Source organism: Electrophorus electricus, chromosome 18 (genome assembly GCF_041902795.1).
Source record: "Electrophorus electricus isolate QZ-2024a chromosome 18, ASM4190279v1, whole genome shotgun sequence".
Classification (NCBI taxonomy): domain Eukaryota; kingdom Metazoa; phylum Chordata; class Actinopteri; order Gymnotiformes; family Gymnotidae; genus Electrophorus; species Electrophorus electricus.
This window is the reverse complement of record NC_137514.1, coordinates 15677501-15703232: the sequence shown is the minus strand read 5'-3', so window position 1 is coordinate 15703232 and position 25732 is coordinate 15677501. Positions and strand designations below refer to the sequence as shown.

Here is a 25732-nt window from a genome sequence, read left to right as displayed (position 1 = left end):
GGAATTAACACAAAAGTGTTCAAATAATACCCGGCAACAAGATATTATTATTTTTTAAAGTGAAAGGGCAATTAAATTTCATATATTACTTTTATATTATGTGTTATATAAGTATATATTATTTATTCATATGTAAGGCTGTTATTACATTTAAAATATGTACAAACATACTTCTAAAATGTGCATTGCATTATTCTTTGCCTATGTTTCCACTCAGGAACATCCCTCTTCAGTGTCCAGCAGTAGTCTGCCAGCATAGAGGACACCCACTTTCCTTGGTACCACTTTTTCATACTGTACATTATAACATTGAATATACTGGAAAGAAAATACACACACACACACACACACACACACACACACACACATATATATATATATATATGGATGACAGAGAAATTGTGAAAACATTTGGATTCAGCATGCAAAAATACAAAATAAACAGGCATTTTTTGCAGGCAGTAAAATCATTGTTGACTTGTCTAATTATAATAACTGTCACTTCTATTATGCAAGCAACTATGATTTTGAAGAGTGAATGTCACTTGTTAAACTAATTGGAATTATCACAACTTTCATTTTGCATACAAATAATTTAAAATCAACAGTTACTTTACAATGCATCCATAATAACACTAAACTAGCACTGATCCTATCAGCTACCACAGGTTTTTAAAATATGAACTCTTATATGAACTGGTTATAAATGAGGCAAGACAACAGAAGACAAGAGGTGATGCGTTTGTTTTCTCAGAAGGCAGGAATGTACCATTAATAGCACTGAAAGCATGTTTTCGCCTACAGAGTTGCACCTTGGAAAATCAATGGTTTGGTCTTTGACACTTGCTCAATATATTTCCTAAGGTGAAACTTCAGAGTCCTATGCCACTGAATGCTTTGTTTTGGCGGCCCCTTTACAGTTTAACATTAAGGCCAATGGTTCGATGGATCAAGTGATCAGTATAAGTAATCAGTCATGCCGCACAACTGAGTTGGAATCCCAGACCACACTATACATTATGGGCTGACATGGTGCCCCCTTTAATCTACAGTATATTTCATGAAGTCAGGGAGCACGTGAATTCCATCAGGGATGGCAGTGCTGCGTCTCCATGGCGCCACAGCGGTTTAACTCCCTAAAAATGTGTCAGTGAAAACCTGTGGCTGCATAGGGGGTAGGTCACATTGCTATAAGCTTTCAGTGTTCACACATATATTTTCAATATAGCATATGTTACCAATGCAACTGTCTGCGAGGTGTAGGTGTACACATAGAAAAAACACAGCTCCACAGAAGTGATGAAAATAGGACATGGGACTGTTGTGCTTTGAATGCTGTGTGTTTATGTAACGTGTGTTTATGTTTATGTTTCATCCCCCTGGTGTCCGGTTTCCAAGATAGCCCATTAAAAATTATTATTTTTTTCCTCCTTGTCTTGAAAAGGTGCAGTGAAAAGTCTTCATTAACTGTCTCAGTGTAGACACTGCTGCTTGGGGTTTTGGAATGTGTGGTGATTAGGCAACTCCGCAAGTCACCCAACGCCCTGCCCGCAACACAAATGAATACTGTTTTATTGTTTTCCTATGCAAAATATTGTGTCTGTTATATTCAGGAGCCCTCAGTAGGAGTCAGAATACAATCCTGGATGGCAGGTTAAGGGTTAAATGGCTCTAAGCGCCGACAGCTCTAGCTGTGGGTGGTGGTATTAGAGAGATAACCCTCTGACACACACTGACACACACACACACACACACACACACACACACACACACACACACACACACACACACACACACACACACACACACACACACACACACACACACACTCTCTCACTTCACATTAACCCTAATGTAAAGCCACCCACACCAGTACAAAGCACACCCTGGTCAGGTTGACACAAAGTACCTCATTAAAGTGTCTAATCTGTAAGCTCTCTCTGCTTATCTGTTATAACCTTCATGAGCTTAAGCCTTATCTAGCCACATTTAATCATGTTGCCATAAGGGCTTGTCTAATGCTGCCATAACATGCTATAATGCATTTAAAGCTCTTTAATATTAATTTTATTGATTTTTTTTATTGGGCTTGAATGATATACAGGTCTAAACCATATTCAGCGGAGATGCTTATATATATATATATATATATATATATATATATATAGTTTTCTTATATATATTCGTATATATATATACCTACAGCATTTCAAATGGAAAAATACATGAATTATTTAATTTAGGTCAAGATTTAAAATTTTGACTGTTCACTGATTAAAAAATAAATAAATAAGTAAATAAATAAATAAACTGTAAGACATCCATCTATAATAATGTATGTTTGATGGCTGAATCCTCTTTTTTGACTCAGGTTACCTCATCCTCTCAGATTGCTCCTCTTTATGAGTTTTGTGTGCTTGTTCATTCAGAATACACAGCATCCAGATGAGCAGGGTGCGTGGACATGTTTCATGCTCTTGATTTAACTGTTTTTTTCATTTTTTTTTCCTAGAACCATCTTTTATGTTTGATGGCCACACTGAAAGCTAGCCTTGTTTCCAAACTGTTAACAATAATCAAGACAATGGAGCATTGACATTACTTTCCCATTTTACCGATAACATCCAACCTCTCAAGAACAGGCCCACCACTCCCCACATTACAGTGATTCCCATCTTTACATGAGCAGTGGGTCTCAGAGGAACTTTGGTACTCACAGGGAGTCTCGAAAATGAGATCCTCTAGTGTGTAGGTGTCTCATGTCTTAACAAGTGAGTTTGGACAAATCCAGACTGTAAACCTGGGACAAGGGCCAACTACCTGCAGGATGCTATCTAAAGCCATTAGAAGACTGGGAAATGTACAAAGTACACTTCTGTCCACAACAATCTCAAAACAGGGACATGAACTTATACAGTAGTACTAGCACAATAACCTTCACATTAAGCTGGCTGACCCAGTATGAACATGTATAATAACTCTTACCTGATGTCGCATGTCTCCAAAATGACCCACCCCTGGTACCTTCCCAGGTGTTTAGTGTATACAAAGGTTATACGGACCCATGATTAGACTCGGCTCAGGGTGTGAAGGGCTTTGAAGAGCGTCGTGGAGGTCTGCAGATGGAGTGGTTCCCATTATCCCCGCCTGCAGTGTAGGTTTTGATCTGCATCAGAGATGATTCCTCCAACCGGACCTCCACGACTGCAGCAGCATGGAGGGTTATGTGGATGTCAGCGCTGCAAATCACGTTCTAATGACTATCCCATATGCTCCTCACGCACACACACCCTGGAGTGAATCCCTTCATTGTCTTGTAAGCTGTCCATTCCTTGGCCCACTTATTCTGTCTGGACTGGATGTGCTCCACATCTGATAAACTTTGGTCACAGCTGTTCCGCTTTGCAATCCTAGCCCAAAATATACAATGCTTCTGCGCGGAGTCCAGCACACAATTTGAAGGTGAGTGAACTGTGTTTTTTTTAAGATTAGTCATCATGATTATTATGGCCGCATGGGAAGGAATGCAGAAGTGGTCGTTTTTATGTTTCGAAGCTCACCTGTGGTCACTTTTATCTTAGATATCCAAGCCTTTTGTAATGCACATAATGCTGTATTTATTAAGTTGGATTTATTAAGACAATGAAAATGAAAAATATATAGTTCACAACTGCTAAACCATAATGATCGGTGTCCCAACAGACTTTTGTAGTCCTCTGTTGAAATGGATGCAGCATGGCATTTTTTTGCCTTTTTTCGGCAGTTCCAGTTTCGTAAAAGTATGACAAGCAAGATATGACACTAATACTAGAAACTGTCATGCTTAGGTACCTTCAAATACAATGTTTTAATAACATTTGGTAGGCTACTTATGAAACGTCCTCTATAAGTAAAATAGCATTTGTATCAGATATCAAGCAGTATGATGAAGACTACCAGTCCTTTCACCTATTTTTAAGACCAACTTTTTTTGTGGAGAATATTTTTGAGGCATGAAACAAAGAATGGGGGGGGGGGGGGGTGGGCTTGTTTTGTATTATTTGTCGTTTTGTCTGGGGCGTGTTTTCGTATTTATGCGGCATCTGTCGGCGTGATATCTCAGTGATTTGCAGGCCTGCTGGGCCTCGGGGAGGGCGCCCGCGCTGCTCGGCTTTCTCGGCCGTGACCGCTCTGGCGCCGCTCCGCCGAACCCGGTCCTCTCGCTGACGTTGAGCGCGTCGCCGCCTCACGGGCAACACCTCCCGCTTTCAGGCCTCAAGCAGCCAGAAGGCCCGAATAGTGCTGCTGTTCTCGGTTCCACCACACGGTCTGTTTGCTGAGAGGATAAATAAAAAAGAAGAAAAAAATAACAAGGATTAGGAATTAGGATTAAATTCTGGCACTAGAATATTCAACTACTGAGGTAAATTGTAACCTGTTCAAAGTCACACTGACAATATAGTCATATGGTACGTGTATAGCCAAGAGTTTGTTTTTGTATGCCTAATAGATTTTACAGCCTTGTAGCCAAACCAATTCTGGCATAAGCAAATTTAGCCAAGCATCTGACACGTTATCTTAAAGGCCGGCAGTACTACAAGCATCCCTGTGACTGGTGAACTATTTATCTGCATTCAGAAAGCATTTTAAAGTCTGGGTGTGGAAGTGGGGAGGTGGTAAGGGTGTCAAGCTGAGGTTTTCGGGATGGAGTTGAAATCCTCAGTAGGGTCAGGCTCCAACATGACCCTCTTTTTGTCCTGTCGCTGTGACAACATGAGTCACGTTCATGGCTGTGACCACTGGGGTGATGGCAATGAGGTGAGCAGGGGGGCATGGAGCAGGCTGCATGTTGCTCCTTCACCCATAACCTGTGTCAATCACTCACGCCTGCGTAGCCTATGCAACGTGCATGCAGTCTGTAATGAGCTCATTGCTGTACCTCGATTCAGAATGCAGACCTCTACAGTTTCTTGTGTGCGAGTGAAAAAAATTCCCTTGTTTCATGGTTTGTGTGCATATATATATATATATATATATATATATATATATATATATATATATATATATATATATATATATATATGTTTCATATGCGTTTACAATAGTTTTAAGAAAGCAAAGGTCATAACTGTACCTTCATATATATATATATATATATATATATATATATATATATATATATATAGTGAGTGAATAATTATTGGGTTAGATGGGTAAATATGTGAAAGGAAAAGAACTACAACACCACTAAGGTAATAATATATATTGTCAACAACAGGTGATCTTTGCGATAACATTTCAAGGTTTGCCTAGTACATATGCCCCATCTTAGTTCAACTGACCAGAAGCTTTTTTTTTTTTTTTTTTCCCATTGCATAGTAAATTTCAATAATGTGGTCTTCCACAAGAAATGTGCCAACAGTGCTGTTGCAGATGGTCCATATAGCTGTTCTAGATACCTGTTCTTTTTTTTTTCTGGTATAGTGAGTTTTTTCTATGAGTGTAGAGTTTGTTGTGAACCTTTTGGTGTAAGATTCATACTTCTAGGGAGGAGTGTTATGTCTGTCAGCCTTGTGGGTGCTGTTTGTTCTGAACTTTCAGATATCCATTTCATTCTAGCTTCTGATGAGCTTCAGTCTGAAATGGAGGGACTACAGAGGATGATAGCCAGGATCTGAGTCCAGTTTTAGGGAAAATACGAAGCAGCATAGATCACCTCCATTACAAAGTCATAATTACAAAGTCTAAATCAACAAAGGAGACAGAAATTACTAGAGCACCTGAAACACATTTTAGCTTTTTATTTATATTTAGTACAAGGAATATCCATCTTAGATGGACCCTGTGGCCAAAATTATATGGAACTGATAACCTAAACATAGCCAATAGGTGATAACTGCTATTATTTTAGCAATATTTAGCAATTAATCTTCTGGATATTGAAATTCTAATAATATTAGTTCCTCTATGGTGATATCATAAGCCATTTATATCTTTAAAAATCTGCTCCTAAACTAAAATTTAAAGATGACCCAGTATCATCTTAAACAAAATACAAAACAAAACAAAAAAAGTTTTCTAGGCAATTATTATTGGTTATCTGTTAGGTGAAGACACTGTTCAAAATATAAAAATAAGTAAGTATGTGTGAGTTGATATATATATATATATATATATATATATATATATATATATATATATATATATATATATATATATATATATATATATATATGGCATCATGATTTTAAATGATTTATTTGGATTTGGTGGGGTCAATTCAGCCCTTTGTATTGTTAAAAGTATTTTTATTTTATTTTGACATTATCAAATAGAAAATAGAAAATTAGTCCTCAGTTTGCAGGATAGAACTAAATCAAACCTTTAAACACCAAATTAATGTAGACTACTGTATAATGTTTAGTTTTCACCCTTATATAAATATAGCGATTTCTTAAAATAACTAAAAATATTTGCAGGCTGCATGCAGGATTGTAGAATAGTTTTTTTTTTCTTCTTCTTGGTTATAAAGGTACAAATAGCTATAAAATAATAGCCTTTTTTTTAGAAAGAAAGAAGTTTACAAATAAAAGTTGATGTTTATGTTAACATGTAAATGCAGGAAATATTGTGCTTTCAGATTTACTTTAGAGCATCTAAATAACGGCAAGTGGAATTGTTTTGTGAGTGCCCAGTGAGCCAATAAGGTCTGCTTGCCTAATAGGGTTTCGCTGCTATTTATTTTTTTATGCACGTCACCTTCAACATGATTCCGTCTCCGTCTGGAGTTTGTCAGGAGCAACGCGGGTCAAGAACAAATAAACATTTAAGGTTGCCATCCTAGCGCGTCTCTGTGGATCTTTGTAAACCAGTGACTCTGCGCCACCTGCTGGAGCTTTAGAGACAAACCCGTGGTAGTGTGCGTATTTCATTTCTGAGTAAGAGACTTAATTTGGAAGAGATAGCAGAGAAACAGCAACGGAGGAATAGGTTTCTGTCCCGGTGGTAATAGCCTGCACTACATTGGAAATCACTACAAACCGAGGTGTTAGCTAAGGACTGTTTATAGGATTCTGAACATTTTTATTTTTCACACGCAGTCTATGTAGTACTTAGAGGAATAAAACCGTCACGTAATAACATCCCCTTGTGTCTTTAGTCAACGTTTGTGTTGCGGTTGAAATTAATATGGGCAAATATGCAAAACCTGTAGCCCTCAAGCCTGACCTCACATTGATAAAGGTTCTAATTAGGGTGCCTAGACTGTGTCGGCCTGGCATGTTCATTACTGCGCCTCAAACGAAGCCACTTTGAATTTATCTCTTCTTAAAGGTCTCTCTCTCAGTGCGGCAGCTCGTCGTTTAGGGTTGCTAAGGTGAAAAAAGAAAAGAAAAGCGAGTTAAGATTCCAACAAGACCTTGACACCCTAATAGACTACTTCTTTTTCGCCAGTGCAATCGAGATGGTCAGCGGAGTAAAAATCATTAGGTAAGCAAGATAATCAAAACCAAATCCGTTCCGAGGCTATCTCCACCTTCCGTCTATGTATTCTCAGCTCCGACAGGCCTCTAGCTACTCTCTCAAGTGTAGGCGTATTTTCTGTGACTCTCTCCTCTCCTTCTTACCTCTGCCTTTTCCTCGGAAGCTTGTCAAATCCCCCCCCCCCCATATTAATTTCCGCAGTTAAAAGAGACGCCGACATCACGGGTGTTTAATCTAGGTGAATAAAATGACCTCTTGGATGTACCTGGTCCGCTATCTGCAGCTATAGAAGTATGTTATCACCGTTATTAGAGCGCGTTAAGCAGCGGCTGAGAGCGGAGAGACACCGGGCGAAATTGGAAGCTTATTGTGATTGATGGGTTCCTATTAGGCGCGCTGTTATCGCGGTGGATGGAGGGGAACGGGGCACTGAGTTGTAACACAACAGATTACCTGAGCCTCTAGTCTCCCGAAGGATGTTTAAATAAAACACAGTCACACACTCGCTCTCTCTTCCTTTTCTCCCCCACACCTTCATTTTCGGGCTACTTCGACTATCACACGTCATGTGTAATTTGCTCGAGCCTCTCCACTCAATAACGCGGCATTTTGCTCTCATGCTTTCTTCCATTTTCCCGCCGTTGAAGGAGTGCGGCCACGAGATTCAGAGAAGAGGAGGGCGAGAGGGAGCAGTATTTTCATCTGCTCCGTTCTCCACTGACTTTTTTTTCTTTTCTTTTCTTCACTTTTCCCTTTTTTTTCAGTACGCAGTGCCAAAATGATTGATTGTGACCCGCAAACTGGGTGTCCAGTTTTACCCAACAAATGACTTTGGCCCCTACCAGTAGACCTTGGCCAGACAGAAATCAATATTTCACCATTAAAATCTATCAAAGAGGAGTTCAGGCTGCAGCTGTCCAAGCCGGCCTTTTGGCGCGCTGTGAACATTAAACCCGACACTTGTAGTACACGAGTAATCAATATATAGTGCTTCACAGATCATTTGTGGTCACCTTTTTGGTCATGATGGATACCTGGAGGAGTCGTGATTCATTTTGTCACCCCATTAAACTGGATTGTGTCAAGTTCTTCTTTCATTTCATTTCAAAGACCCATTCACATTCTTCACTGAGAGAGTGAAAGAGATAGATAGAGAGAGAAAGAGTGAGTGAGTGAGAGATAGATAGATAGAGAGAGAGAGAGAGATAGATAGAGAGAGAGAGAGAGAGAGAGAGAGAGAGAGAGAGAGAGAGAGAGAGAGAGAGAGAGACCAAACAAAGAACGGCAGCCTGTAGTTACCCATTTCAATAAGAGTATCTATAGAGATTTGGTGTCTAGTGGAGTGTGAAAATCCCTTTGAGGTAGGACAAACATGCTTTGAGACCAAGCCACATGCCTGACACTTAGAATCCATGATAATACATTTATCTTCTATTACAACGTGAATTCAGCCACCACATATTATTTTAAATAGCTATAAATAGTTTGAAGGCAATGCACAACTTTGATGTTCTTAAACCATTTATCATGTCAGTGAATGAAAGTACCACAGAGAATAACTGCATCATTGCAGAATGGCCAAAATAAAAGAAGAACAAGAAGATAATGAACAAATAATAATAACAATAATTTAAAAAAATGCAACTGCATTGTCTCTGAAAAAAATCTATCAAAAAATCAATATTTCATACATGTCCAACTGTGTTTTAGTATTAATTGGTTGATTTAAAAATCTAACACAATGTCTAAGAAGAACACAATGTTTAATCCCACTTGTAGAAATTTACTCCAATGAATGTATGTGTCTATATAACTAATAATAATAATAATAATGATTTGATTTTCAGTTCAAACTAAAATGTAAAGTGGTGTGATATTTGGATCCCAGCCTCATTTCCTCTTCAGCAAACGTCACTGTGATACTAAAACAAACCACAGGAAAATAAAGTGCTGGTATGTTTCACTTTTCAGAATTATACCACTGCAGAAATGCAACACAGGACTGATCTGGAGGCTGCAAGAGAGAGGTGTTTTTTTTTCACTGCTACTGAGGCTCAAGGACAGCCTGCTGCCTGCATGGCAGGTGCTGGACGTCAGCCCACACACACACACTCACTCATTTTTGCTTCCATACCTGATCTCCCTCAAATACACACCGACATATACTCACACACCCCTCACATAACCCCCCCGCCCCACAAACACACACACAAAGAGTGACAAGAATGACTCCTCATCACAGTCACCCCATATGCTGCAGCCTACCTGCTGCAGGGAGGATTATTACTACAAGCAACTGTCATTAAAAATGGATTTATTCACCCTCTACAGGGGGTAAGTCGCCCTCCTGATCATGTGTGTGCCCTCACCCTATGACACATGTACAATCACATGCCCTCTCACACACAAGCTCAAAAACTGTGCTACATTCTTTCGGGCAGCATCCATTAACCTACAAACATTTTCATGCTTGCAGTTGCCCATGACAAATAATAACTTTGAATGTAAAATATTGTAAATTTATAATTTTTTTCTTTTATGTTAAAGAAGGATACCATCCATCATCCATAATACAGTACGCAAAGACATTCTATAAGCCCTCAGCTAACATTTGTTTACGCCTTTGAGGCTGGAACAGATAAAAACAGTCATACATGGTCATGTCTCTGAGATCTGTGATATTTGAGTGTCTAGCTTTTCAGAACCTGTGTTTTCTTCTCCATCCTAAACTACTGAATTTCATTAGAGGGAACTCATTGGAAACTTTCTTTGAAAATTGGCTTTGTGCATGTAGGGAGATCTCTACTGTGAGATATCTCTTTGAGGAACCTCAAAAATCAAGAATTTGTATCAAAAATGTGTTTTTTAAGTGACATACATAATGTAAAGTGACATACAAAACAATGACATAATTGTTGCTCATGGTTTACTAAACTTGACTGGTTATGTGCATTCACATTAGCACTGGTAAAATAACAACATGGCTCAAAATATTATGATGCCAACCTAGTGTATGTGAATGACCTTACTAACTTGTGATTGGACATACTTTTGAACTGGATGACCTTTTCTCAAACTCCTCTAGATTCAGCAAACCTTTTTCCAGGGTATTTATATCAATGCTCCTGTCAACTTGGTACTATTGATTATCACATCTGTAAACCTCTAGTTGTTTTGTGTAGTTATTCACTGAATATAAGTATGGTGAAGAAACTTCTAATGAACTGTCTGCAGTTGGTAACCACCTGGATTGTTGTTACCACCTGCTGTAGACCAAAGGGAAATGAGCTGAAATCAAACAAGCAAGTACGCTGAAGCCTGGAGTTGCATTCTTTATTGGACGTTACTAGCAGGTGGGACATGGCAAAAGGCTTCCACAGAAGATGATGCTGAAAAGAAAGGTCATGCCAAAACACCAAATCTAACCAGCCTGTGTAGCCGCAATTCACAAGTATTTGTAAGTCCAGCGACTCAGACAAATCTGCAGTTGTACAGACCTCCTCTCACTGAAGAGCACCATCCATAAAGAATCTAATCAAAACTGAGAGCACAGAAGGACCAGTTATGTTCCTTATATGAGCCCTCATTTCCTTACAAACACCCATTCAGAAGCTTCGTGACAGCCCATGAATGCTCTATACACATTACTCTACCTTTTTAATCGGAGCTCCATAAATTAATTTGTGCTGCAAGACAACGCACTATAATCGCTTATTGCGAAAGCACGGCTGCCAGTTTGGGGGGGGGGGGGGGGGGTCTGGTGAAAATGAGGGAGGGCAGGGCTGGTTCTTCTGTCGCAGAAAGCAGGAGGAGGGAGGGGGAGAGAAGAGGCTGAAACGATAAGTAATTACGGCCAGGCACTCCATTCATCATCCACTGCTGAGCGCAGTATCCAGGGTCCTCACTGTTATCAGCAGTATATAGACCGAGTGTCAGCGCCCCTGAATAAATCTCCTTGCAAGCGCCTGCCTCAAACTGATCCACCATTACCAGACCTTGGGGCTGCTTGATCATCACGTCAACCCCTCCTGTTTGGAGAATGAGCTTTAAACCTCTCACGCTCCCATGCAAGCCGGTGCTGGAAGATCCCCTTGCACGAAACAGCTGCTCGTGAAAAGCAAGGTGATTAGAAAAGAGCCAGTACAAAGGCATCGAAGCCGATGTAGCCATGTTCCTTTGGTCAGTTCTTTACAAATGTTACATGACACTAGGAGACAGCACTGTTGCAGGTGATGAAACTGACGTGGCAACATCACGAGCAAAGACATGACAACATCACAAGCTTTGGAAGACCATTATTACATCAAGCTTTGAGAGAATATCCTTCTTGTCTTTCATATTAAGATTAGAGCACAGAAGCTGATCTCAGATCAGCATTCAAGGAGTTTCCCCATAGAGCAGCTTTGGTGTTCCACCTAAAGCTTGTGGTGGTATTATGTTCATTTCTTGTGATGGACGATACAGTTAGCAAATTCATTCTTTGCTATAAAGAATCTTAATGTCCTGTCAGCATATATCTTTACATGACGACAGAGAATGCTGGTTGGCTGATTTTTTTTTTTTTACCAAACCAACTGGAAAACCATGAATTCTTTTGTCAAGGAAGCCTTACAGCTGGGTTAGCCTTACAGCTCTTAAGTGAAACAAGATGGGAAGATGGATTTTGTGCTGGTACAAGCAGTAATGGTTAGGAAAGCCCACTTCATGGTACAACATATAATTTGCTGCGGTACTACACACAAGCACATCCAAGTTTTGGATGCTGAGACATGGACCCAGAACAATTAATTTCACAAAAAGACATCATACTTACTACTTAATCTACCTATTAATTTTCAAAGGCATCCATGCTCATTTGTAGCTACTGATTTTTAAAGCAAGCAAATGAATTATTTTTTATATCAAAACTGTGTGTGAAAGCCCTCATGCCAGCATTAGCAATGACTTTGTACTGTTACTGTGTGTGAAAGCTCAGCTATTTAGTCACTGTAGAAGGGTTCTGCTTGCCTGCACATCCGCTAGCTGCTAATTGAGTGAAGAAGAGAACAGGCTCGAACTAAGCAGGCAATCCTCGTTGCCCGACTCTACGTGGCTTTCTCCCGTTACCAGAACTGTCAGTGTTAATCAAGCCTCATCTCTTAACACCAGCGGCGGCTGGAGAAGAGGTGAAGATTAATATTCTGGCCGAAACAGATGATAAATCATTTGTACATAATTAGCGCTCAGCAAGGTTATAGCTGACATGAATTTTTATCTTAATTACAGGGGAAATTTGTTCCATTAATTTAATTTGTCGCGCACGGACGATTCCGCGCCTAACAAAGTTAATCTTATACCTGTCAGTGAGAAGCTCAGGTAGCCTTTGCAATGGGGAAAAGTCCATTGAAATTCAGATGTGTTGCCAAGACCACAGGTACACACCACGCCTTGATTGGTTTAGAATCTCAAACAGATGCCAATGAGCAGGTATCTGAAAATCTATTTGAGCAGCATTATATGATCTATTTGCATGGGCTAGAATAAGCACACAGTATTTTACACAGCACAGTTCAAACCTATTCACACTTTTGCATAAAGGAATTTACAACCTTGGTGTAGGCAGTTCAGAATGTTGGTGCTATAGAAGCCCTCTAAATGTAATACATCCTTTTATCACATGGTATTCCAATAATAAAAAATTATACATCTTTACATGATTATAAATATATGGAGGACAATAAACATTACAATAGGCTGTTATTTTCCTCAGTCAAACACATAGCTTCCAATGGTTAATTTTCTGCTCACATTTAGTATTTATTGTGAAATATTTTCAAAAGTAACCAATAATCACTCTTGTACTAATGTAAGCTTTAAGTGAAAGTATGGAATGCTTTAATAAACCTCTGTTGTAATGACTTTATTTAGTGGCCAATAGTACAGTAAACAGCCACGAAAGTCATTTTAAAGCACAATCCATGGATTGCAGAATTCACGCCTCATGAATTTTAACCAATGCTGCCCCCTACTGGACATATTCTGCAAAACGTAGTGCTATTTTCATAACCCCCCGCCCCCGACTTTTCTCTTGTAACCTTCGTCATAGCTAAAATACTTCGCATTGTTTTTTATGAAAGGTGCACTGATTAAGTTGTCACCTCGCATGCAGGTTATTGCTTTGGTTTTATATTTCTTTACCCACTGCCCTCAAACTTTTTGGGAACCTTATTGCACAACTCTTATGATTAAACTTAAGGCAAATATTTTTACTCAGCATTACAACGCCTATATTAATAACTGATTATAGTATATTTAATATACAAACACATACCACATATAAAAATGCATGAACTTGTTTTATTTATGTCTATTTCTGCTGCTTGTGTTTTTATAATTTTATATAATGTAATAAATACCTTTGTTGTTCTTGTTATGAATTTTATGTTTCTAGAGCAACCTATACACTATACAAAGAAATGTATTATTATGATTGTCATATGATTGTGGGATTATACTGAGATTTTTATTTTAATGATAAGGCGACTTTCCAGTTAAAGTATATAGTTATGGGTATGGTTCTCTTCTCAGTCATGTTAAACTCCTTTTAGGGTCAGACTTAGAATCAAACCCAGCAAGATTTCAAATCCTCTACATCAAGTGGTCAATTGTGTCTCATATTTTCTAAACAATGACCTTATTATAGAATTATGTGTCTTATTTTGTCTTTTTTGAGAATATACTGACAGCAAATGGTGGAAACCAGGGATATTTCCCTGGAGATTTCTTATATTTAGTCCTATACATTTAAAGCCAGTTTACCAGACCACTAATCCTACACTAAAAATAACTTTTAATGCTCCGTCACCAGCGACATTGCAATTTAGTACAAGCCTATGTCCAGGAAACCTGCCCTAGTCTATTATGAAGATTACCGTTGTGAAGTTTTTGAATATAACAACGTCATTCAAATAAATTAATAAATGTTTTCTGTAGTTTGGCATGCTCTGTTCACAATTCCAGTATAAACTTTTAGCGCCCTCTGCTGGTAATGGACTTATAACTTCTTTCCATTAAACTGTTATCTTTTTTATTGATGGATACAACACTGATTTTCCCTGGTATTCTGTTTAATTGTATGATATATATATATATATATATATATATATATATATATATATATATATATATATATATATATATATATATATATAAAGTTCAATTGAGAAAAAAAGTATATCTTGATAATATATAAACATAAAATAATGGGAAAAATAATACATGTAATTCTTATATGTCATAAATCTTGTGCAGGTTTATTTTCACATATAAGCAAAAATTAAAATGTCAACTATCTCGATATTTGCATATCACATTAACACTCATTCCATGTCAAGTATAAGCAGGTATGAATAAGATGAGAGAGTTGATCAGTGATCACTTTTGCTCTCGGGCTACTTTCCACTACTTTAGCAGCAGAGGTGTTCTAACAATACCCAACCTCGACAATGGCCGAAGGTATTCAGGCATTCTGTTGGTAAAGACAGGACTGCTCCTGAGTCAGCCATAGAGATGCTTTGGGATTTTCTGAATAGGTTTCTGAAAGAAAAATGAAATCTGAATATTGCTTAAGAAGGGGAATTTAGTATTTTTATTTTATATGTACTTTAGTACTTTTGTACCATATTACTTATATAAAGAGTAGAAACAGGAAGTGTGTGGAGGCTATGGATTGGGAAAAGACTGATAGTTGAACCAGTGTGACTGCTTTGTGATGACGTTAAAAAGAAAGATATTTCAGTCCATTTTATGTACTTATTCTGTCGGTTAGTAAGTTACAGTTAGCTATTATAGATATATAGAGAGTAGATATTGTAGGATCCAGAGGTCCAAGTCCATTACCAAGAACTGTTTTTCATAATTTCATCTATAACTAATACAAAATTTTAAAGTTGTTACTTATTCATCAATCTATTACAACTACGTTTTTTAGCTGCTTGAGAAATCTGAAATTAAAAGACTCTACATGATTATTAACATCCCACTCAGCTGTCTAGCTCAACCAATAGGAGCACCTCGCCATTTTTTCCTGTCTAAATCACACTAAAAAATGTTTGCTTTGAATAATGTTTCTGTTGCATGGAAAGGTTCTGTTCAGTTGTTCTCATTCTGGAGAATCACTGCTCTCTTCCATAGCTCATTTTCTGAATATCCTGTTTACTTCATTTTTAATGCTGTAATGCAACGTACATAATTCAAGGTTTAACATGCACCAGTGTTAATTGTTCTCATCTCTTAATGACTAACACCTTCTAATGACTCAGTTAGTAGAGTCCTTTGTGTTATCATTGCTAGGCTAGCACTTTGACTTTCAATGTTAAAAATTAATGTGAAGGGTGGTTAATGAAGCAGTCTGAGTCCAAATTGTTCTCCTGAGGTGTTGAAAAATGCCAGCACCAGGTTCTTCATTAACATTGTCAGCATTTGGCAGGCCACCCTATGCAGAGCAACTTACACAACAGCATGAGGGCTCCCTGGGAACTGAACCCATGACCTTGGTATCACTAGCACCTTGCAATACTTGCTCGACCAAGTGAGGTACAGAATCAGTCTTCAGTGCTTGCTTTTGGAATCAGACCTTATGACCATTGCCTACATACCTGTAAACAGGATACATTGTGTCTTTTCGCAAGGCAATTGCAAACACCTGTTTGTTCTTTTTATTTGGGATAAATTAGGACTCTTTTTCTCTTTATGTTTGACTAACATTCTTTTACTGTCAACCTGCATGAGGCAATACGAGTCCAAAATTGTATCTCTTTAGAAATGCTTTCAAATCTCTTTTCTGACCCTGGATCTAGAGGAGGTGAGGGAGAAAAGGCTGCTCTGAATCTCTGAGCATCAGTCATGCTGTGCTTTTGGCCTACTCTGAGTGCAATATGAGGTTAAGAAGAGAAGACACTGAGTGTCCAGTGCTGTGCTTGTTCTCCTTCTCTCTCCAGGAGAAGGACAGTGGAGCGCCACTTTTTTGGCCCAGGGACTTGTATAGCCAGGGGGTGCAGCTGGGCTCATGCAACCTGAGGATGGAGCTTGGTTTATAAAGCCTGGGGGTGGAGCTTGGCTTGTAAAGCCTGGGGATAGAGCTTAATTTGTTCAACCAAGGGGTGGAGCTCATTATGTAAGGCTTGGGGATGGAACTCAACATGAACAACTTGGGGGTGGAGCTTGAATCATATGCTGTGAGGGTGGCACTCCACTTGTTTAGATGGGGTGGAGCTTGGCTCATTCACCCTTGGTGTGAAGCTTGACTCGTATGCCCTGGGGGTGGAACTCGACTCGTAAGGCCTGGGGTGGAACTTGACTCGTAAGGCCTGGTGGTGGAACTCGTCTCATTCAACCTGGCGGTCGAGCTTGAATCGTATAGCCTGGGAGTGGAACTCGATTTGTCCGGCCTGGGGGTGGAGTTAGACACGTACGTCCTGGGGATGGAATTTGACTCATATGCCCCAGGGGTGGAGCTTAACTCCTAAGGCCTGGGGGTTGAGCTCAACTGTTTCAGCCTGGGGGTGGAGCTAGACTCATAAGTGCTGGAGCTTGGCCTTGGAGCAAAGGTCAACTTCTAAGGCCTGGGGGTGGAGCTTGACTCACGCATCTTGAGGGTGGAGCTAGTCTGTTTCAACCTGGGGTCTGGGGATCAGACCTGCAGCCCTCCTCTCTTTATTCTCAGCAAGAAGAGGCGCTGATCTTCTCCGACACATCGGGATCAGACTTGGCAACGAGGAAGCGGAGCCGCCCCCCACCCAGTCTGATCAAATCCACAGCACTGACGAGAAGGAAAAAAGAGAAAAAGAGATTGAGTGTCAATTCAGCACATCTCTGGGCTACACATGTTTAAATTGCCTTACATGTTTAAATGGATATCATATTGATTACTTCCTTTGTCAAGAGCACAAGCAACAATGACATCATGAATGCGGCAAAAGCTGAATACCATCACTCCTGGTGATTTTTAATTATAGCTATAAAAACTTGTGTGTCTGTGTGTGTGTGAGAAAGAGAGAGAAGGAGAGACAGTGTTCTTTTAGAATATGTCTGGGCAACAGGATTAGCCTTAATAGACATTGTATTGATTACTTTATATGTCAAGGACAATAGCTACAATGGCACCTTGTATGTACCAAACCATGCTGGCTTTTAATCAAACCTATCAAGCAATCATACCTATCATACCTATCAAGAGAGAGAGAGAGAGAGAGAGAGAGAGAGAGAGAGAGAGAGAGAGAGAGAGAGAGAGAAAGAAAGAGAAAGACAGATGGAGAATAAGACATGCATGAGTGGAGCTGACCTCTGGTAATCAGCTCCGATGAGACTCGTTCCGTTCACGGCAAGGATTCGGTCTCCGATGTGCAGACGGCCATCCGAAGCAGCCGGGCCATCGGGAATCAGCGTGCGGATGTAAATTCCAGGCGAGTTCAGAGGGGTGTGCTGCACGTAAAGAGTTTGGATCATGGCAGTGTGAGGCTTTAAAGGCGAATCAGTGATTTAGAATCTGGTTTGGTGGATGTTCGGGATGCGCAAATTACAGTTAGAGCATCAGGTAGCATTAGCAAACCATAACTGTGTGTTTTTTTATAACAATGCTCATTTTTTTGTTGTACTGCAAATTAGAGATCCGGAGTGTGTTCCATGTGAAGAGCCTAATATCATTAAGGATACAGAGATTAGGGACTTAAGCATGTAGAGTGGCAGCTGTCGATTGCCAGGGTGTCATTTTATTTATTTATTTATTTGTTAATGGGTGAGGCAGCCAACTCACAAGTCCGTCAATAAGTCCCATGCCCAGGCCATAAGGTCCTTTGTCCAGGTCCACTAGAAAGACGGAACATACAGAATCAGAGTTGGGGCCCAGGGTTTGGGACAAAGGCCCATGAAAAGAGAATCCACAGCCGCTCAGAGGACCTGGAGAAGGAGACACATAGCCACACCCACAACCACACACATATGGGACTCAGGGTTGGCAGATCATGCATGCATAATTACATATTCATACAAAACACAATTCCAACGAAAAAAACAAATGCCATAATACAAGCTCCAGATACCTTTACACAAATATACAGATATCCATGAACCCTGACCTCAGACAGATAAACTTATGGTATTTGAAACAGTAAGAGGAGGAACACAGACATGGACACACACACCCCCATCTGACTAACCTTCAAGGCCATTAGCAATGAAGCCATTGATCCTCTTATGTTCGGGCGTGGAGCGCACGCACCCATTCGCTGGACCAGGCGCTCGTGGGTGCAACAGCTCGGGGTAGAGGGGTGTGTTGGGGGGCGTCAACAGGCTGGATGAGTCCGGCGCATGGGGCTGGCTGGCATGCCGTGGACCCACACCGGGTGGCGGGCGTTCTCGTGGGCGCTCCTCTGCTCCAGCCCCATCCCCACGGCCGCCCACCGGGACTCGCACCTCACCCTCCCCCTCCCCGCGCTGATGGGTGCCGGGCCGTGGGATGCACTGTGCCTGGGCTGGCTCCCGCTGGAAAAGCGTCTGGCCGTGACTGCACTGACACTAGTAGATCACACACTTGCCACTGATATACAGGGACTTAGATGCCTGTTAAAGCTGGGAAACCCTAAAACTGTGGTACTGGGGTACTCTCACTGAGCTATTGGTGATACATTCAGTGACTGCAGGGGTCAAACTATTTTCTTTAGTACACTTCACCAATAGGGACCGAAGCACAAAATTAATATTGTTCTGCTTTGGGAAATAGCACTAAATGTAATTTTCAAAGATTACTACATGACTGATTTCAAACTTTCAGTGGTGTGCAGGGGTTAATCTGTTTAATTCCAAAATATTTAATTTGTTAAAAAACACTGAAAAACTGATACTGTTAAACATAACCCAGTAGATTTATTGATTTCACAGGCATACCAAGCAATAGGCAAGTTTGATTTCAATCTTATCATTTGAATTTGTATTATTCATTATTTTTAGATTTCCCTACGTTGAACTGCACATCTGATAATTTTGTATACTAAAGCTGGCACAAATTCTAACTCCTAAAGTTTCACATGCTCTCTCAAACATCCAAATTGATTAGCACGAAGGGTTAGGGAACCAAACTGAGTTGGTGAGCCCCCCTGCTGGACAGCCTAACATACTACCAGATATTGTGGAGGGTTTTGACATCATAGCTATAACCATACTCTTTAGGTCTGACCACACATTAGTTACAGCACCAACCACCTTTACAAAAAACAAACAAACAAATAAATGGAAATAATGAAATAATCTTTCAACAATATTGTAATCTTCTAACAACTGCCATTGCAGAAACCCAGAGGGTTTGTCTGCAAGGGAATAAGATACATATGCTTCAGATAATGTGGCCTGCCATGAGGCGCTTGATTACATAGATAATCCTTTAAAACAGATTAAGGACAACTCTGGGGTCTGCTGGCTTGGTTAAGACTGAGCCTCTGACTTTGTCTTGTTCGTTGTCTTCAGACCTTTATGAGACCGAAGCAAGCATAGCAGGAGAGCAGGTGCAAAAACTCCACCTGCTTCTGACCTCGACCAAGCAAGTGCACGTGACCTTGGCCCAGCATGCGCATGTGACCTCGGCCCAGCAAGCACACGTGACCTTGGACCAGCGTACACATGCGACCTCAGCCCAGCATGTGAACGTGGCCTCGGCCCAGCATGTGCACGTGACCTCATCTCAGCATGTACACGTGACCTCAGGCCAGTATGCACACGTGATCTCAGTTCAGCATGTACACATGAAAGGGAGGGTTCCAGCCTCAGTTTGACTAAATGTTAAAGGAGTGTTCTGTGCATAAAAAAAATATACGTTAAATACAACCGATGCTTGTTTTGCGGTCTGGGGAGAAATAAGCAATAAGCAGTGAAAACAACTCCCTTGGTGGGATGCTTTATCACTCTTCCCCATCACCACAGTGCTACTGGAATGCAATGCTGCTCTGGGGGCCAGCTGGGGGAGGCATCAATAACCTGTTATCTACTCTGTTTTTTTACATGGATGTTATATAGATATTTGAGCTAGATATTGTTAGCTAGATATTTGCCAATAATTGAAAGCAACCAGTTTACTTTAAGGTAAAACATTTTCTACAGTGAATTAAGTAGCTGGCACAGTGTGCTACAGAACTCAGAAGGTTCATGCTCTAGAAAGAGTGTGAAGGATCCTGTTCTGGAAAATTGCAGTTGTGATGTTACTGCCTCCAAACAAAGCCTGTTAATCTAGATAAATTGACTTATTTTGTGTTTAGTACAATGTTATTTTTTGGGTTTAGAGAAAAATAATCCTTTAAACACTGTTAAACAGTAATGCAGAAGATGAACTTTCCTTTTTCAAAATACAAATTCCATGTAAGCAATACAGCTACAATACTACCATAATAGGCAAAATAACTGCTAAAAATAGATAATATAAATGGGAACCTCTGGTAAAAGGGACCATCTATAGGATTTAAAGGATTTAAAGCCCCAAACTAGCATGGAGTATTTCATTGGCATTCATAAAAACATTTCCAACAATCCTTCATGAAGACTGTTGGGAATGAAAATAAAAGAACATTATAGAATTCCCACAAAAAGGTCATTCAAACCAGAGATACATTTCTGAGACGCACCTGGACTTCCTGTCTGTCTGTGTTGCCATTAGCCGGGTGTGTCTTGGTGCGGAGGCCCCACAGGAAGTGCCTGATGTAGAGCAGTTGTCGGTAGATGCTGTCCTCTACACACTCACTCTCCAGGTCTACTTTAAAGCCCGCACTGGGAAGCATGATGGGTGGGTGGTTCTCAAAGGTCTCCAGAAGATCGACTGGAGAGCACACACATGGGTGAACGTTCCCTCACACACATTTACAGGAGCCCACATATTCACATGTTCTACATCCACCTACACATCGCTAATTGCTAATGGATTCTCTAATAATTCTCCAATGGATTCTCTGAAAAAGATTATTCAAAGGAAGTGTGCATTATAGTTTGTTGAGGGAGGTATGTCTGGATAATTTTCTGATGTTTGCTAACACACACACACACACACACACACACACACACACACACACACACACACACACACACACACACACACACACATCTACCCGTACCTGTTCTATAGATGAAGGCTTCATCTTCAGTGCTGGGTTGCCAGATAGGGAGAGGTCCCACCTCAACAGTCAGCTGGTACTGTGTGAGAATTCTATGCAGTTGGACTGGTTTCAGAGATGGGTGTTCTGCACACAATGTCATCCAACTCATCTACACACACACACCCCCACACCCCCAACACCCCCCCCCCACACACACACAAACAAACACAAAAGTAGTATGTATGTTACAGGTTAGTTGGTAGCCAGGTATTCCTCTTTTAGTTTGTCTTACGGAAACTATGTACATACCTTTTTTATTTCTGATTAAGACTCATGCATTTGATCGCCACTGCTAAAGTTTTCATTGAAGATAGCTTTGAAAAAGCCTCAGAATACTGAGAAGGGTCAGGATACTATAGGCCCACCACATGGTAAAAAGCATACATTTCATTGGTCAGATTTCCTGTCATTTTGCTAAAATCCTTTACAGAGCCCTTCAAAATATCACCAGTAGGTATGTACGTAGCAGCCATATTAATGAACTGTTTTGATTACCTCCATTCTAGATAGAAATGCCTTCTATATTAACCAATAGAGCCAATATGTTCATGGTTTTATTTAGCTTTATTTATTAAATAGGTTCATATTATTTTTTCCTTCCACTTTTTTATCATCCCTTACACATATACACTTACAAATAAACAAATGTATTAAAGTGAAAAAATGAGGAAAGCGAAAATGAGAACATACTGATGATAACTTGATCACAGCTGCCAGGTGTTTTCTGATCTCTACTAAACACACACGCGCACACATACACACACACACACACACACACACACACACACACACACACACACACACAATTCTCTCTCTCTAGCTATCCTCTAGGGCTCACCTGGGAAAGCTGTGAGGCAGGCGTGGTGAGGATGGTGATGGCGCTGCACAGTTTAGCAAAGAACGTCTGGGCGAGCTGACCACGCCCTGCTCCTTTGGCCCAGTCCAAGAGCATCCGCACACATGCCTGGATCTGCAGCACGCGAGAGCGCTGGAACCAGCCTCTCGCAGGGCCTACACATGCACACACGCACACACAAACACACACGCACACACACACAAATACCCACCCACACACATGCACACAGATGCACACATAAGCACACGCACATACCATATTGTGCTGAATAAAAGTTCTGATATATTTAGTATGGTTCACTGTACTACAGCAAATAAATTATGGGCATGAATGTGTGTGTGTGTGTGCGTGCATGCGTGTGTGTGCGTGTATGTGTATCTGTATGTGTGTGTGTGCGCATGCGTGTGTGTGTGTGTGTGTGTGTGTGTGTGTGTGTGTTTGTGTATGCATGGACACATGTACATAAGCACCTAACCCTAACCCTCTGATCCTGTCTATTAAAACACAAAAAGAGGATTATGGGCATCTGGAGAAGGAGTTGCTGGCCGACTTTACCCTCTGTATTATGTGCATGCACACAGAAACTTGCAACAGGCTGTCCTTCAAAAAGTAAGCAGGTGGGTGAGGTACATAGTAATAAAAGATGATTTACTTAAGCTTGCTCAACAAGCACCCAAATAACAAGATATCCGAAAAGCAAAAAATCTAATTTAGTAAATTCACATTTTGTATACCATGTGCAATTTTCTTATCAGATGTAATAATTATTTAAGTAATACTTTTACATTTACATTTTTTGCATATAGCATAGGCTCTTATCCAGAGCAACAAAAATGATTTGTCTACTACTCAAAGAATGTATCCTAGCCAGTACTGTAGTTTACAGTTCAAGATACCATTGAACTAGAATATTGCTGAAATACAAGAATCAATAAGCTCTATATTAGACAATGATAACTGCAATAACAAACAATACCAAACAATAAGTGCTAGAGTTTCAGTCACTCAACAATAGTATGAAATTTCATAGGTGCAGGTTATTTAAATATTCCAAAAACAGAAAATTCTATGACACTATTTCCAAAAGATTCTGACACTATTTCTTTGATATTATTCTATTTCTTCAGTATATATATATATATATATATATATATATATATATATATATATATATATATATATATATATATATATATATATATATATATAATGTTTTTTTTTTTTCAAAATTTAAGTAATTAAACTGCATTAACTGAACCCACTACACAATTTAGGATGTATAATATAATTTTGTGTGCTGCAATACATGTGGAAAAATTGTATTTTTATATTAACATGATATGACTATTAACATACTGGTAAAATATCAACATAAAAAGGTAATCACATTGTCAAGTCAAGTCAAATTTATTGATATAGCGTTTTTTACAACAGATGTTGTCACAGAGCAGCTTTACAAATGTCTGAGTCCAAGCCCCCCAGTGAACAAGCCAAGGGTGACAGTGGCAATGAAAAACTTCCTAGAGCATGAGGAAGAAACCTGGAGAGGAACCAAGACTTAAAGGGCGGCCCATCCTCCTCTGGCTGACAACAGTCACCACAATAGTAACTATATGACAATAAGGAGCAGATTTAATAGTGAAAGAGAAAAATAAATAAATAATAATAAAATGAAAAAAAAAAAGTAATTCATGTCTAGTCCGGTTTTCTAGAAGTCCTAGGCTGGTCCCAATGGTGTGCACATGTCCGAATCCTAGTGACTATGACTACATTGTAACATGTAGTTAGAGCACCCTTTATATTCTGTGTTCATTCCCCATTGATTCACCCTAACCCTAACCCAATCCTAACCCTTCCTTGGCCAGTACAGGCTAGTACACAAAAGGCTTTCAGGATCCCCCAAATTAAATATACGGGAATTCAGTCGAGCAGAATGCTTTCAAATAAATGACAACAGAAGAATCCTCAGACTTTTCACCACTGAAACCACCACTATGGAACCTGTTAAAACAGTCCATCTTATTGCTTTGAGACCTTACTTGAATTTTTACCCAATGCCAACACAAGTCACAAACAGTTTCCCCAAGTTGGGACCCGTGAAGTACAGGCTGTGATGCACAGTGATCATTTGTCTCTAACCTCATTTGATAATGACCTTTGGCTGGTTTTTACTGACCTTAACAAGGACTTTGCTGCAGTAAAAATAAACAAACAAAAAACTTTTGTAGCAATCTGTACTTTATGTAGGAATCTACATATGTATTTGCCCTGAAGGATGCAGCAAGTGAGCAATGAGTTGTGGCTTCCCCACAACAATATGGGTGGCGCCAGCCCCAACAGTGTATCTTCAGGAAGAATAATTCTCTTCACACTATTGGAACAAGCATCTTTGTAGGTCAAAAAGATCTTTTGTGGGGATTTCCTCACTGGATTTCGGGAGCCATGGTAAGTATGCGGAGGCATCTCTCCAGTACCAGTGCTATTTTAAGGAGTGAATGACAGCCCAAGAGCATGGTTGATCCCCATGCCTTTCTGACTCCTCTTCCCAAAATTCCCCCTGTCTCTTGCAGTTTGCCTTGATGTTCCACCTACCATACAGCTCCTCTCCCTTACCATGCATTGGAGGTACCTACTGTCTGGGTGTTTAATGATGACATACGACATGGCCTGGGGTGGTGTGTGTGTGTGTGTGTGTGTGTGTGTGTGTGTGTGTGAGAGAGAGAGAGAGAGAGAGAGTCTCTACTAGGTGAAATACAGTGAAATGCTCATGTTTTACCTGTTCAGAGAGTGGATGCACTGACATATAAACAATCTACTATTAAGAGAAGAAGAATTCCTTTGGTACTGACATATCATCCTATCTGTGATTGTTATTTTACAAATAAAACAGTGGCTAATATTATACTTAAACATTTCAGAATCATACTGAATGATGCAGTGACCGTATTTCTTTTATATATGTGGCAAAAACTTTGGCACAATAGGGATATACTATAATTTTATTGTTAAAATAAAACACATCCTAATTTGACACCACATATTTAAATATTGTATATCTGATTCTTATCTTACAGGCTTTTGGCACATGCAGACGATCAGCATGGCGCTTGCACCTTTGTCGATGAGAAGGTTGAAGAGGGAGACGTTGATGAAGAAGAACAGGTAGGCAAACATCTGGCTCTGGACCTCGGCGTGGACGTGGCACTGATGCAGCAGGTCGGCGGTGGTCTGCAGGACGCTCACC

At 40.0% G+C, this 25732-nt stretch overlaps 1 protein-coding gene across 7 annotated transcripts in view; it reads right to left on the bottom strand.

Annotated features, from left to right (window-relative positions):
• Window positions 1-3614: 3614 nt before the first annotated feature.
• Window positions 3615-25732, bottom strand: part of radil (Ras association and DIL domains) — a 37000-nt gene continuing 14882 nt past the window's right edge. For 3 of the 7 annotated variants that reach the window (XM_035534992.2, XM_035534993.2, XM_035534994.2), the window contains 8 exons: window positions 25602-25732; window positions 22471-22643; window positions 21591-21741; window positions 21108-21298; window positions 18657-18981; window positions 18254-18396; window positions 17783-17922; window positions 14664-17260 (listed from right to left, as the gene is read on the bottom strand). The exon at window positions 25602-25732 is cut by the window's right edge and continues 149 nt beyond it. In XM_035534992.2, coding sequence (XP_035390885.1) covers window positions 17161-17260; window positions 17783-17922; window positions 18254-18396; window positions 18657-18981; window positions 21108-21298; window positions 21591-21741; window positions 22471-22643; window positions 25602-25732 — 1354 coding nt within the window. In that variant the 3' untranslated portion in view covers window positions 14664-17160. Of the gene's footprint in view, window positions 4316-14661; window positions 17261-17782; window positions 17923-18253; window positions 18397-18656; window positions 19699-21107; window positions 21299-21590; window positions 21742-22470; window positions 22644-25601 lie in introns of those variants that run through there. The other 4 variants (XR_014118221.1, XM_035534995.2, XR_014118222.1 and 1 more) reach the window with 4 other exon arrangements.